Genomic DNA, 15513 nt, shown 5'->3' on the forward strand with positions numbered 1-15513 from the left:
GTGTGATGAGTCACAAACATTATAAGGAGGCTTTTATTTTTTTAGCTCAGGGTCATCATCATTTATATTTGTATCACTTGTACAGTCACATATGATCTTACATTAATATAATATCATATTATTATGATGTATATTCATATCCATATTTTATAAATGAGGTCCTTTGAGGTCTCAGCCCTAATCCAATAATCCAGCTCTACTATACAGATGCGCATGAAACTGCAGGTGTGCAAGATTAGAGATTAATTATTAAACTGTCCAAATAAAGCATTGAAACGTTATTTGTGTGTGTGTGTGTGTGTGTGTGTGTGTGTGTGTAGTGCTTGAGGCAGATGGGCAAGCTGATGAGTGAATGCTGGGCGCATAACCCAGGCTCCCGCCTCACCGCCCTCAGGGTGAAGAAAACTCTGGCTAAAATGTCTGAGTCGCAGGACATTAAACTGTGAGGAACGCTCCAACAGACTCAGAGAAAAGTGGTGGAGGTGGGACAGCCGTCTCGCTCCTCTCCGCTCCAGGCCGAGCGACAGGCCCCCAGCGGCCTCATTCTGCTTTCTGTGAAAGCACCCAGCCAGCAGAGCACAGGACAGGTTGCCCCCCCTGCTGGTGCATACTAGAGAAATCCTCCTCCCATGCTGACACCCAGGACAGACGGGACAGGGAGCACTGCCCGTCACACCCTCACCTACAGCCTTTTATTTAATGTCACACCTTTCTGCTATGGTTCTGTCGCCTTTTTTTTAATTTAATGTTGTTTTATCATTTTCACTGAAAGGTAAGATATGCTTTGATGAAAAAGGTTGAAAAAAACTAAGGTCATAAAATAATTTCCTATATTTTTGTCCTTCCAGTTCGCTGATATTAACAAGAGGGTTATGACAGATATCATATCACAGTACTTGAAGACTGAAGACATAGTGTATATATATATTTCCTTGCAGTTCATGTGACATCACACTGTATAATCACCGCATACAATACAATACTTGATAATGACTTATCTTCCCTATAACGACAAATTCTTTAGAAACATTCTGTGATCCTTTTACGCACCCAGACACTCCGCTTCTGTACTCTTTTGACGCACTCAAGAATAGCGAGCGAAATTTTTGTAGGGTGTCTGGAAAGTCAGGGACCAGCAGGAATATGTAGAGCAAAAAACCATAATACGAGGCATAAAGGTGCGTAAGACGCATGAAGCGTATGTTGTAAATAATAAATGTAAAATGAACTATTTTACTCTCATAGGACTTTTCAGACACTCTGTGAATCAGGAAAATTTGCCAGTCTGTTTTATTGGCTAAATCAAAGTACTGTTAATCATCTTCCGAAGTGTGAAAAAAATGACAAGACTGAAACACAAGGAAATATTATGTTTGCTGGATTTTAAAAAACTCTCAGACACTCAACTACTGTGACTAACAGTGGAGTTGGTCAGTATTACGAAGGTACGGACCGTACGTACTCTAGTTCATTGTAAATGTGCATTGTGATGCAATATATTTTAATATTACTACATTACCCAGCCCTACGCTTTTATTGAGGTTAATTAAAGTAACGACGCAGACGATACCTACTGTAGGCATTTTTGTTACCTTTCAGGCCATTTGTGTTTGCCCTGTACATAATTGTAACCCAAAATATGAATGTAAATAGTGATATTGAAATGTATTGTTAATTATGGATTGACTAAGAAAAATGTTTTTTTTTTTTTTGTTGTTGTTGTTTTTTTTTTTGTTGTGTTTCCATTAAGGGACTCTGTTTTGGTTTGTGTCTTATTTAACGTGTACATTTATTATGTGAATTATAACGGCTAACTGACTGAAAGACAACGCGGCAACAGTCGCGAAAGTTTTGTCAGCTTTGTTTCACTCTTTAAATGTCTACAGTAGTTAGGATTGTTTCTCCCGTTCCTGTAGGAAGGCTTGGTGGACCTGCTGGATGTTTGAAGGCAGAGATGATCACGTCATGGTTACGGTGTTCATCAGTGTTCCAGGGTCAAAAGGAACATCAGATCTGAGGATGTTCATCTGGCATCGCTTGGCACTAGATACGCCTGCTTCATAACAGCCTCTTGTGTCACTGTGTAATGGGCAGGAAACTGTGGTCTTTATGCAGAGCAGAGGTCTATGAACTGGGCTGTTTCCACCATGACTGATGACGTTTTCTTCCACCTGGATCTCATTAGGTAAATGTACACACTGTGATTGGCAAATACCTCACTGCACGAGCTGTATTGTTGGCCACAGGTTTGCTGTAAAATTACACATACTGTATGTGTATTTCTCCTCTTCACCAGTATGTATGTAAATGGAGTGACTTAACAGCTATGTATCAGGTTAACATTCCCATTCCCCTTTAATAAAATGTTTAAAAGTCCTACACACGTGTCCTTTCCTGTAACCTCAATCATGCTCGCAGATCAAAGTACTGCAAGTCACATTGACCAGAAATACTGTGTCTTATTGCTGAAAGGAAGAAAAAAACTACTCTAGACTGCTTTTTCCCACTCGGAAGGATGGCCAATTATAATCAGAGTAAATACCCGCAGCCGGAGCTTGTGAAATGTGCCGCAAAATACGCAATAACAAGAAAGATTAAAAGCACTGTTTTGGGCCAAGCAGTGAGCAAGACAAATGTCGTCCATGGATATTAAAATAACAGCACAAAGCCTGGAGCTTAGAAAATGAAAAGTGCCAATATTCACAGAATGTGAACAGTTGCTTTATCATTGAGGGGGAACTTTTGCTGTAACTATGCAGACTAATGAAATGTTTACTTTAATAAAGCACATATTTGAAAGCAGCACTGAATTTTGAAATGAGTGTTGAATATCAAAGGGGCGCTGATGGGTGGTTTGGTGCGTGTGTGTGTGTGTGTGAAGGATATAGAAGATAAAGAAACACTACCCCTTGTAGTGTTAACAACTGTTAGATGATCCGTTGTGTTACAGGAATCCAACTGAAGCCACTGTACATCATGTGACAGCATCAGGATGCTCAGGCATATTGTGAGAGAAAAAAACAAATCACAGGAGGTGAGACCTGAGTTCAGTGTTGCATATAAATATAATTTATTACTTGTTTAAAAATTCTTTCTTACATTTTGTACAGAAATTTCACAGAGGAGATGCAAGCTTTTTGTTTGGTTCTTTTTTTTTTGTTTGTTTGTTTGTTTGTATGTTTTTGCAAATTACATCATGAACGTGCCATAAAAGAATAAGTAACATCCTCACTATAAATATAATAATCCAGAGCTATGGGAACTATGGAACGCAACAGCTAGAGCTTTGTATGCATGTACAATTCAGGGTTTTGTTTATTTTTATTTTTTTTAAAGAAAGGATGCAGAAGTTGCATAGACAGCTTGAGAAATTTGGACACCAAAAATGAAATGAGCGGCGGGGGGGATGTAAGACAGGAGACTGCAAAATACACTGCGCAGAGGGAGACATGCACTCTCATCAATCTGCTCTCTAATGTACAGCAGCGCTGCCTCGGCTTAAATCACAACAGAGTCACCATGAAGACTCTTAAACCGCAAGCTGAAAGTAAAAAATCAAACAGCATGGCTGTTCACCTCCCGGCTACGTCCAATACCACCGAGCGGAAAAAGGTCAAAACCACATAGTAAATAAAACTAAAAACAGCACACAGGATTCACTAGTGAAATGAACCAGTTGAAAGGTTGCTATAGTTACCACACGTGTCACCGTACCGTGTTTAGTTACCGGACCAATATCAGCATAATACTGCTATATAAGGGGAAAATAAAACTCTCTACTTTACTAATTAAACAAACTGCTAGCAGCTGAATTGATGTTAAAATTAACACAATTATTTTTATTCTATTTTAACAGAATTCATCACAGTTCCTCCCTTTTAGTCTTAAATAATTAAACATTTAGGGCATTAACGGCAAAGGTTTTTATTTTTACAAAATAGTTTTTGCTGTGATTCTTATGATACATTACTGTGTATCGTATAAATGGCTTCAAGTATATGAGATGATATATTTCAGTCATATCGCCCTCAAATGGTATTCTGGACGTAGCCAAGGTGTCCACAATACAATTTACTGTGATAATCTGTATTCTTATTACAGTCTTTATAAAAACAATAATAATAATAATAATAATAATAATAATAATAATATAATAATATACTGTTATTATTATTATTATTATTATTACTACTATAATAAAATAAAATCTTTTTGATATGGTTTAGTGCATTAGTATGATGTTTTAGACAAAAACTGTGACCAAATCCATAACAAGTCTGTGGCTTTTTTTCCCCCTCTCTGTGCCTGTTTTCCTGATTTCCTTCATCAAGGTCAGATTTCTCCCAGCAGACTAAAACAGAGAACCAGTAAAGGCAGAGAAAGGTTTATAAAACCTCCAAAAGCGTGACCTTGGTTAAAAAAAAATAGCAAGCATTTGGATGCTATTTTTCTTTTTTTCATGTCTCGATTAAAGTTGCGATTAACTACAGATCACAAATGCAACCGAACACGATTAATCCAAAAATAAGAACCAGAGAACAATAACACTGTTAAACTTTACATGTACAATGGCCTTGAATGCTTATTTACAAGCTGCATATTTTTGAAAATTTGTAGTTTCAGAAAATGCCCACTGGGTGGCACTGTAAAAAAATACATACACGGCAGACAATACAGGATTTGTTTCTTAAAAAAAAGTTAGAAAGGGAAAAATACATAATGGGACGCTGCATGAGGGGAAAATAGTAATAAATGAGTATAAATAAAGGCAATATTAAATATCATCATCATCATCATAAAGGGAACATTTTTATCAATTGTATCTATTTTAATGCAAAAGCGTTAATTACTGACACGGATTGATGGCACTCAAGAGGTTTCGATGCTTTTGATTTCTCTTAACTGGGGCCTTGCCTTAACACACACTTGCACACCCTTAAACAAACAAACATCAGTCACTGTCTATTACTGATTATCCCATATGTCAGAGAAAAAAGTGGACTAAGTCCAATATCTGGACAGCAGAAGTCGTGCGTTTCCTAAGAAACTGATTTGACAAAAGTAAAAAAAAAAAAAGAAAAAAGAAGAAAAAGAAAACTGGAACCTGAAAGAAAGTGAAAACAAACTGTACCAGGAAGTGTACAGACAGGGCTTAAAGTACAATTTGTCCTGAATTTTCTTCCTTCGAATCCTCTAGCGTTAGTGAGTTGCCGCTCGACTCCCCCTGCGTAGGGCTGTGAGGGAAAAGCCACCGTGCCCGTGTGTCCCGCTGCAGTGTTCCAGTCCTCTGCTCTCCTTCCCCCAGTTATTCACCCATCACTTCTTCTTCAGTCATTCACTGTGGTTGATGGGCATCAGTGCTCGGTTGCCATGGGTACAATGTTCTCATGGCGACCCATCTCCTCTAGCACAGCAGCCAATCGGTTCAAGTTGCCATCGGGGAAGTGCTGAGCTTCCCATAGATCCAAAATCACACCAGTTGGACTGGACTTGGTGGCAAAGTAGTTTAGGTACCTTCAGAGAGAGAGAGAGAGAGAGAGAGAGTGAGAGAGAGGGAGGGAGGGAGGGAGGGAGGGGGAGGGAGAGAGAGAGAGTATAATGTATATTGTCATTTAATACATAATAGAATAATAGAAAGTTTTTTCTTTTATAAATCACCATTTATTTTAATAGTAAAGCACTCATTCTGATATGCTCTCGTTTCCATAGTAACAGCTCATTCACAGGGACTTGTACTGTGGACAATCTGTCTGAACTAAGGATATAATAATACTAATTATGTGCTATTATTTCACAAAGAAAAACGTTTAACAATTGATGAGGTGACGTTTTCAGTAAGGAGAAGACTGGGGAGTCTCCAGTGTCAGCGGGTTTTCTGAGGTTATTCCCTCTCAGGACGTTTCAACACATTAAACATATAAAACAGATAAAAAGCATGACTTGTTTCTCATTAATAAATTAATCATTGTAATTATTGCCATTGTTGTTAAAGAGGAACAAAACATGTTGAGTTGTTTTGTTAAACCATTAGGAAAATCCATCCATTTTATTCCTGAAGTGTTAATCTGCAGAGATTTATTTTTAATAGCCAATTTTTGCTAAATCATCTAGAAAAAAATAGCATTTAAACGTGACCAGTTTCTTTATTGTTTTTCTCTAATTAGCATATTGAGCATGATTGGTCCAAAACTGTGGTTTAGTGACATCACAAACTGAGCTCATGCTGATATATGATGCTCACAGCACCTAAACATGGCATTTCTGAACACTATAAACAAGGTGGTTGATAAATGTATAATTAGACAGTGATTATGTTATGTTATCATCTCCGCCTCCATTTTGACAGTATCCTGTTTTTTCCTTGAGAAGGAGAAGGAGAGAGACAGGAAGCAGATAGAGAAAAATCAAGAAAAGGAGGAGAAGGGGAGGGCCTTCCACGCCTTATGGACACACACAAAACACACACACACACTCACACACACCACTGGCCTGGGCTCCTGCTGCTGTGGAAGATAAGACGTCTCCTGCTGAGATGTGAACTCAATAACTGAAAACACAGTTTGCACTTCTCACACAAGCTGTCAAACATGGGGGAGAGAGAGAGGGAGTGAAAGAGAGAGGGAGTGAAAGAGAGAGGGAGAGAAAGAGAGAGGGGGTGAAAGAGAGAGGGAGAGAAAGAGAGAGGGAGAGAAAGAGAGAGGGGGTGAAAGAGAGAGGGAGTGAAAGAGAGAGGGAGAGAGGGAGTGAAAGAGAGAAGGAGAGAAAGAGAGAGGGAGAGAAAGAGAGAAGGAGATAGGGAGTGAAAGAGAAGGAATGAAAGAGAGGGAGTGAAAGAGACAGGGAGAGAAAGAGAGAAGGAGAGGGAGTGAAAGAGAAGGAATGAAAGAGAGAGGGAGTGAAAGAGAAGGAGAGAAAGAGAGGGAGTGAAAGAGAGAGGGAGAGAAAGAGGAGAGAGGGAGTGAAAGAGAGAGGGAGTGAAAGGGAAAGAGAGAGAAAGCGAGAGGGAGAGAAAGTGAGAGGGAGTGAAAGCGAGAGGGAGTGAAAAAAGTGGGAGATAAAGAGAGAGGGAGTGAAAGGGAAAGAGAGAGAGAAAGAAAGCAGCAGTGCTGCAGGAGAACACAGGAATTTAGTCACACATTTTTGTTTGCGCCTTTGGCTTTTCTCACAGAAAACACACACATTGTGAACACACACATTGTGAACACACACATTGTGAACACAGACATTGTGAACACACACTGCGGCTGACCTGTCCAGGCTGAGTTTGTGTGCCAGCATCCTCCAGTCGTTGCCGCGGGTCTGAGGGGCGTCCAGGCTGCTGCACAGTTTCTGCCGGATGGAGGGAGGGATGCGGAAGGCGTTAGGGCCCACTAGTGTGGTGATGTTACTCGCTGGGTCCAGCAGAGACGTATCAATACACTGTGAGTCCTGCAGGGGGCGACAGAGACACAGTGCAAGTCAGTAGCTGACACTTATATAGATCCATTTATTGTGTGTGTGTGTGTCTGCGTGTCTGCGCATGCATGTTTAGATGTTCCTCAAACGTGTTTTAACACCACTTTAGTATCTAATATAAAACACTTGAAATATATTTCCACACATTAGCAGCCACAGGTTTTAATTACTAGTTTAATTGCAGTTCTGTGGACACTTTTGGCTGAATTTACTTTTTTCCTAAATGTGGATGATATCAACAGGTAAATCATTTAATAAAATAAATGTAATTAAAGTACAAATAGAAAAGCTGTAAGTAAATTCAGAAAAACCAGAAAAAAAATCTTCTTTATTAAAGTCTTTACCTAGCTTTTGGCTACAGATTATACTGCAGGAGAAACACCAAATCAACAAATTTACAGAACAGGGCAGGATATTTTAAGGAGTTCGCTACCATTTCTGGTAATAAAAAAAAACTGTTAATACATTCAGACCATAAACAGAAAGTTTACAGAAATTACACCAAATATTACTGTTGATTATATATGGGTATGTAGCACAGCACAAGGTTTAAATGTCCTCTCAAAGACAGTGTGTGACCAGAGTTACAATAACAACAGCGCAAGATACAAAACCTGAACTCTATCCCTCAAATTCAAGTGTTATTTGTAGAAAGATGAGGTTTCTGTATCATGATGAAGTGATGTATTGTTTCGTTTTGGTTTCACTCCAGGGGTTTGCTACAGCCTGATTCATACACAGATTTACACTCAGTCGCTCTGAGAAAGCACCTGAAAGGATCTTCTGACATTTTTGTGCAGGCTGTCAATCAAATCAGAAGTGGTAGAGGGTTGAAAGGTAGACGTAACCGAGGCAGTGTTTACTGGTGCTATAATAGAGATGACAGATGCTTGGCTTCACCTTGGCAGTGTTAGCAAAATGCTCTAAAACGTAGTTAGGTAACGTTTAGACCACATGTGCTATGTAAATAGTCTAATAGGGAAAACAGACAGAGGCGAGCTTGTTATTATGCTCTTTTCTCGCTCGGAAAAATGGAAGAAGTAGTCTGAGCCGACCTAATTAAACTAGTGAGACTATTGCGAATCTTTGAAATAATAGGATTATCACTGGTCTAAAAACACTTAGACGCTACAAAGCACACCTTTAACTAACCATTAATTGCAATTATATTGCAGCTGCTGAATTCTCTATTCTAATTGGTCAGAAGGTGTTGATTAATTCTCTAGCAGCGGCAGCAGTCCGTGCCGCAAGACAAATTTCTATTTATGTGCTCATTTTAAAACAGAGCGAACGCTTTCTCGGTTACATAATAAACCGGGTTTGTTCTGTGAGAGAGAGAAGGGGAAGTTGCTGATATATCCGATATCATGGAAAACTTGTTTGATTGCTGGCAAATTGTCGTTATAGGAGAGGATTAAAACTTCAGGATGTGTGCATTTATAGCAAAGGAATCAACTTAAGGATGTTAACAGTAGCTCGGCTTTGCATCAGTCTGAATCACACCACACCATAACTTCACAATCTGTTCTTGTAGTTTTTTTTTTTTTTTTTTAACATTATTCCTGAACACGGCATAAGAAACAGTTCCGCTAGGATAATTTACAGGGGAAAAAAAACGGATCTCCAACTAACTGACAAGTAAAACATAACTTCTAATCTGTTAGACAGCTGATAGGAACAGAGGCTTGTATTTTCAGATATATTTACTGAGCAGAAATCTTGTGTACTTTGGCATAACACATTCGCGGTAGAGATTATGTTATGAATTAATCATTTATCCCGGAAGATTCGATTGTTTGTTAAGTCATCGTTGCAGCATGGCATGTTGAATATTGAGACAGAGCAGCTGTTTTTGGCAGCCGCAGCCTGCAGGAGGTCCTGTGGGAACCAGGCAGTGAAAGTCAACACCACTTGAAAATGTGCAATCTCCCAGCTCTCAGGACTTAATGACAATTAGCCAAGTGCCCAGTCACTCATGGAGGTCCTCTCGGGAGTGGAGAGAGAGAGAGGGAGAGGGAGGGAGAGGAAGGGAGGAAGGGAGAAATCAGATGGCCTGCCATCACGAGAGACACGGCAACGGCGAGTGCAATCAAACAGTTTGTAATTCGCTTCAGAGTGATGTGCAGGAAGATGTCTGCACCTTCATCACTCCACTCTGTTGCGCACAGATGTCAGCTACAGGGACAGGAGGCTGATTAGCCTTCATCGCACAAAGAGCTTCTCTGAGTTTAGCTGAAAGAATCGACATGGTGCAAACACGATGCTGAGGCTACTAAAACACCCGCTCTAATTGTGCATCCAAAGTCATCTGTCGCACAAACATCTCGTGTCTGTGAGACTCAAACGACTGTCAAAATCCCGGCGTCCTGCTGTGGCGTGCGAGCGAGACATCAAGTCCTTTTTTTTAAAATCCTAATCGGTGTTCTGACTGTGCTGTCTGTCACGTTGAAGCAACCAGAGTTTCACATTTTATTGCAGAAGGCGTGACCTTGCTTAAATAAATAAATAAAATAAAATAAAATAAATAAATAACTAAATAAATACATAAATAAATAAATGGGAACACTGGAACAAACCCAGAGGCAGAACTGACAGTGTTTTGGCACAAACAGTTCCTTAACACTCGTGAGACGTGCATGGTTTTTTTTTAAATAAATATAATACTATATTTTTAAATAATGGACCAACTTCCCCGATGCTTTACTGATTAGACCTCGTCACCATCGTTGCCTTTAGCTTGATCATAAAGTATCAGAATGCCTTTAAAGCTGTGTGGCTTTCTGTGGATAATCCCACGTGGACATGTTAAAGATCTGCACGTCTTGTGTCCACGTCTCACCTGGACACTCGAGACGATTATTCCCTTTAGTTCGGTTTCACTTTACACTGCAGTGTCGAAGGTCTCAAGAGTTCTTTGGCTTAAAATTTACATCCGAATGATTTGGGTTGATGTTGTTTAGATCTTATAGAAATTAAAGCGAGCTGAACAGCTGTGTCACTGACCTCCGACAGCGTGGTGTTGAGCTGGAAGATCTGGCCCTCGCCTTCCACCTGGCGCACACAGAGTTTACAGGCCAGCTCCAACGTAGCAGCACTGAAGCGCTCCAGAGTAAAGGTGCAGTGCAGGTTCCTCTGAGAACCACTCCACACCTGCTGAAACGCCAACTCCTGCACAGAAGGTCAGAGAGTACTGCATATACGTTGTATTTCATTCTGTGTTTTATATTACACTTCTCTGTATAAACGAAATCTCCCGGGTAACAGCGGTAACTCACGCTCACAGTTTTCAGTGTGCTTATAAGACCCTGTGTGGAAAAACTAGAAGAAATTCTCCACATCTGATATTATTTCTATTTCATTTGCAGACCTGGTACTTGGCTAGCAGTTTGCTCTTCCACTGCGTGTGTGGGACGTCATGCAGCGACAAACGCAGGTTGTGGGTGCTGTCCTTAAAGTTCAGGGTCTTTGGTTCGTCCAGGAGCTTCCCACCCATCTGCTTCTCCATCTGCAGCACTTCCTACAGGTCACACACACAAACACACACACACACAGTTAGCTCCTGATTACACATAGCACATTTTAGACACACCGCCATTGTTCCTGCAGCTCTTTGTGATTCTTTACTCCGAAAACCTACACCATATTTGCTTCCTTTATTTTTAGACTGGTTTGAGTCGAGCGAGACAGGACAGAAGAGCGATAAAAGGCGTGAATGAGATTTTCCGAGTTCTCTGCGCGTGAGAACAGTTGGCTGATGGACTTTCTATTCAAATGAATGCGTCTCTCTGCAGAATGGAAGCGAGCCTGTAGCCTCCTACCACTCATCTGTGCTCTCCCACACACACAGCTCTCTCTCTCTCTCTCACACACACACACACACACACACACCAGTTATAAGCAAACACAACACAACATATGCATATCTGTTACATAATTTGTACACATGCACACCATCACCCACACACAACACCCCCCCCACACACTACACACACCCACCCACACACACACAAATTAGCACATGCAGCAAACAACTACAATAACTGTACAGATGTATACACACACATACACATGCACACCACATGCACACCCCTCACAAATTAGCATATACAACAGCAAACAACTAAAATAGCTGCACATAAGTACACACACACACACAAATGTGTACACAGTCACGTGTATTCATATATCTATGCATACATTCGAACAGGTACGAATGTGTATAAAACACACACACACACACATAAATAAATACGTATAATACACTGGGGTAAATTGTGATTATGTTTATGTTTTATTGACCACTAACCTTAATCACAGTAACACACCACTTCTACTCTAACATTCCAGGTCTATGATGATTTAAGCTAATAACATACTGTGTGTTGGTTATTGTGCTGTTTTACAGGTGTGTGTGTGTGTGTCTGTGGAAGCGGGAATCTTGACTCATGAGGTTCAGACTCACTTTGAGGGCGTCCTGCGTGTCATCCAGGCAGTACACTCGGATGTTGTACTCCAGAGCGGTGCAGGTGACAGGACCGAACACGGCCAGCTTCAGTCTTTTGGTGGTGGCCGCGCTCACTGACTGACCCACTAAGCAGTACGTCCCCAGCGTCTCGGTCAGGATGTGACACGCCTCTTCGTCCATCTGAATGTAGCAGGGTGTGGTGAAGTTCTCCTCCCCCACTACCACCACGTCCTGCAAACACACAGCGAAGACAATTTAGTAAGTGTGGAGCAGCTAAGCTATGATTAATGTGATTAAACATTGTCACATGTACTGTAACAGAACAACATTTTTGGGTTTCCTGCTAACTAGAACACGATGGCAAATCCATATCCGGGGTTCTGCTTTGAAATGAAAGTCGGAAAAGAAGTAAACACAATTTTTGTTTTTCCTGAAACATAAATAGACTAATAAGATAATAACAAACAAAAAAAAGAGAATATTTTTTCATGCAATTATTGAAAGAGATATCCTTGTTTCATGAAACGAAGCCAAATATGAACGAAGCCACGTTCAAACGCTGTTTTCATGAAAGATATGATAAGAAAGGGAATAAGCAGATGCAGAAATACAGAAACTCAAATATTCTGGAATTGCAGTGTAGCCTTATTTTATCCTCGTGCTATTTTTAGGAGTATTTCAGGCACTAATGGCAGTCCAAACCCTTCTTGCTACTAGCTAGCCAGTAATTGCTGGCACAGTTCTGGCACAGTTCATCAACAATATTCATTACTTTTTGTCATAAATCGAAGCTAAAATGATGATGTGAAAAAGAAATACATAAAATAAGCTGAACTATTTGTCGTTTTAAAACAAAAGCATCTTGTTTACTTTAGAACATTGGTGTGGAGCTTTACGTGTTCAGACTGATTTGTAAAGCAGCTGTAAAGTTCAGACCCCACACTGTTAACCCCTGTAATATCGCTTCTCTCGGCGTCTCGCTCCTGCTTTCATTACGACCGTCCGAGGCGTCGGATCTCGAGCCGAGCCTCTTCTCTCTATTAGTTATAATTCAGGCGCTTCTGCGGGCTTCTCGTTGTCATTAATTTCATCCCATTATGAGCGAGAGAGAGAGAAAAGGAATTAAAATACTTTATTGTCAGCTTGGCCATTAAACAGCAGCATTATGACTGGTCATTAGCCTCTGTAACGGGTCCTGGGGGAGCGGCGGATTGCACAGCGTTAGCAAGATAATGAGGAAACAGCACAGGGAAACTGGGCTAATGCCTTCCAGAACTGATTTATTTACCCAAGCCCTTAGTCAATCCATCATGATGCTCGTTTAAAAAAGAAAGACAGAGAGAAAGAAGTTGAAAAAGCACTTTTTAAGCCTAATTAAAGCCTTTTTTAATTGCTTAATATAAAGCTTTGCACAAAAGACATTTCCTGTCAAGTGGTCAGCAGTGCATCATGGGAGAAAAGCTCATACGCCTTTCTCACACATACGACTATGCATTGTGAGAAATATGCATTTTGTCATAGTGAAGCTTATGCATTTTGTCAGGCCGAACCTGCGAGAGGGATATTTATTATCAGCATATGCGCCTGCATTTCTGTCTGAACCACAAAGCACAAAACCACGGCCGTGAACTCCATCTCAACTCGCCGGCCGCCACCAGCGGATATCCCTCGCAGTGAGATCTAATCAATAGCCATTTCTTTGTTTAAAGTGTTGAAATGCGCATTTGGTTTTATCGCTCGTGCCACAACATCGACATCCATCAGCGTCACACCGCCATGATGTATGCTTATTCACAAAAAAAAAAAAAAAGTAGGAAAAACCCCTCAGCTGCAGTGTCTCTCCAGTGTCAGGCTGAGCTGTTTTGCAGAATCGAGCGTGTTTTGGAACGATAGAGCGTATGGAGGATTTATGGCATTGTGAGAGAAATGGACTTTGTGGAGTGAGTAATCTACTGCTCAGTGAAGCGAGTGCAACAGCAGTCCCTGTAGACTGAGCTCCTTAACCCTCTCTCTCTCTCTCTCTCTCTCTCTCTCTCGCTCTGTCTCTCCATCTGAGCTCTGCCCTTAATCACTCTCTCCCCAGTGACTCCACCATTCTTCTTTTCTCCTCTCCTCTCCTTTATTCCATAGCTTCCTCTCATGTCCTGCTTTGTCCTCTCAGTCCCCGGTGTGGATTTCTCACCGCAGTCGTTATACACCATTTCATCGTATCTTTCTCAGCGGATTAAAGAATGCAATATTAAGACTCCACTGACTGTGATATGATATGAGATATGATCTTTTTTGGGATCTATAAACATCACCTGGTGTTTCTGCAGTCTCTATATGTTCAGATCCTGACTGACAGGAGTGGAACACGACGGAACGCAGTTTGCTGTTGTAGCTCATCCACCTCAGCATTTGATCTGATTGAGTCTTGAGCTGCTTTTCTGCTCAACACGGCTGTAAAAAGTTGTACCTTTAGTTACTTCCTGTTAACTCAGACCAGTTTGGCTTCTGACCTCCTTCTTCGACAAGCCTTTTTGTTTCTGCTCACACAATAGACGCTCATTGTTTTGTTTTAATTTCATTTATTTCTCAAACTCGTATTTTTTCCCTCAGATCAGAACCGAAAATCAGCATCCATGACATTTTACATGTTGATTTGTTTTTAGAGAATCCTTTTTTCAAAATGTTGATAATTGTATAAATAAATACTGACTAGATAAATGTCTAAATACGAAATATCATTTCATTATTAAATTGATTGTGTTAGTGTATATCAAAATAAAAACTAGTATTACTAATCCAAAGAATAATAACAACAATAATATAATGTTTATGATTAAAAAGAACAAACATTTTTATAACGATCAATTCAAATTCCTCCAAACTGTGAGAGTGTGTTCTTTGGGAAATAAATATTTCAAAGATTCGATTTTTGGTTTTCTAACATATGCAAATTTGTGCATATTTAATTAGTCAAAGCTTCATTTACATAAACAAATTTACCAGCATTTGGACTGGTGAAGATTTACTCTGGTATCTGTTGCTTTTAAAAATGGCCTGGTTCACCTCTGGTGTCTTTTAAAACTAATTTGAAATGTGTTTGCCTAGGTGTGTGTGTGTGTGTGTGTGTGTGTTTGCCTTCATGTGTGTGTTTGGGTGTGTGTTAGCCTACGTGTGTGTGTGTGTTTGCCTACATATGTGTGTGTGTGTGTTTGTTTGCCTACATGTGTGTGTTTGCCTACATGTGTGTGTGTGTGTGTTTGTTAGCCTACGTGTGTGTGTGTGTGTGTGTTTGCCTACATATATGTGTGTGTGTTTGTTAGCCTACGTGTGTGTGTGTTTGCCTACATATGTGTGTGTGTGTGTTTGGTAGCCTACGTGAGTGTGTGTTTGCTTACATATGTGTGCGTGTGTGTTTGTTTGCCTACGTGTGTGTGTGTTTGCCTACATGTGTGTGTTTGCCTACATGTGTGTGTGTTTGCCTACATGTGTGTGTGTTTGCCTACATGTGTATTTGTGTGTGTATCACATCATGAAAAATCTTTAACTACGCTGTGAAGCTATAAAGTGCATCTGTCTCTCAGCAACAGGATTCCTGGAACAAT

At 40.3% G+C, this 15513-nt stretch overlaps 2 protein-coding genes across 7 annotated transcripts in view; one reads left to right on the forward strand and one right to left on the reverse strand.

The window, feature by feature from the left end:
• Window positions 1-2802, forward strand: part of bmpr1bb (bone morphogenetic protein receptor, type IBb) — a 67250-nt gene extending 64448 nt beyond the window's left edge. For all 5 annotated transcript variants that reach the window (XM_060895588.1, XM_060895590.1, XM_060895592.1 and 2 more), the window contains one exon: window positions 321-2802. In XM_060895588.1, coding sequence (XP_060751571.1) covers window positions 321-446 — 126 coding nt within the window. In that variant the 3' untranslated portion in view covers window positions 447-2802. The remainder of the gene's footprint in view (window positions 1-320) is intronic.
• Window positions 2803-3046: 244 nt separating this feature from the next.
• Window positions 3047-15513, reverse strand: part of unc5cb (unc-5 netrin receptor Cb) — a 141041-nt gene continuing 128574 nt past the window's right edge. For both annotated transcript variants that reach the window (XM_060895587.1, XM_060895586.1), the window contains 5 exons: window positions 11918-12151; window positions 10823-10972; window positions 10459-10623; window positions 7250-7428; window positions 3047-5514 (listed from right to left, as the gene is read on the reverse strand). In XM_060895587.1, coding sequence (XP_060751570.1) covers window positions 5355-5514; window positions 7250-7428; window positions 10459-10623; window positions 10823-10972; window positions 11918-12151 — 888 coding nt within the window. In that variant the 3' untranslated portion in view covers window positions 3047-5354. The remainder of the gene's footprint in view (window positions 5515-7249; window positions 7429-10458; window positions 10624-10822; window positions 10973-11917; window positions 12152-15513) is intronic.

This window comes from Tachysurus vachellii, chromosome 20, assembly GCF_030014155.1.
Source record: "Tachysurus vachellii isolate PV-2020 chromosome 20, HZAU_Pvac_v1, whole genome shotgun sequence".
Classification (NCBI taxonomy): domain Eukaryota; kingdom Metazoa; phylum Chordata; class Actinopteri; order Siluriformes; family Bagridae; genus Tachysurus; species Tachysurus vachellii.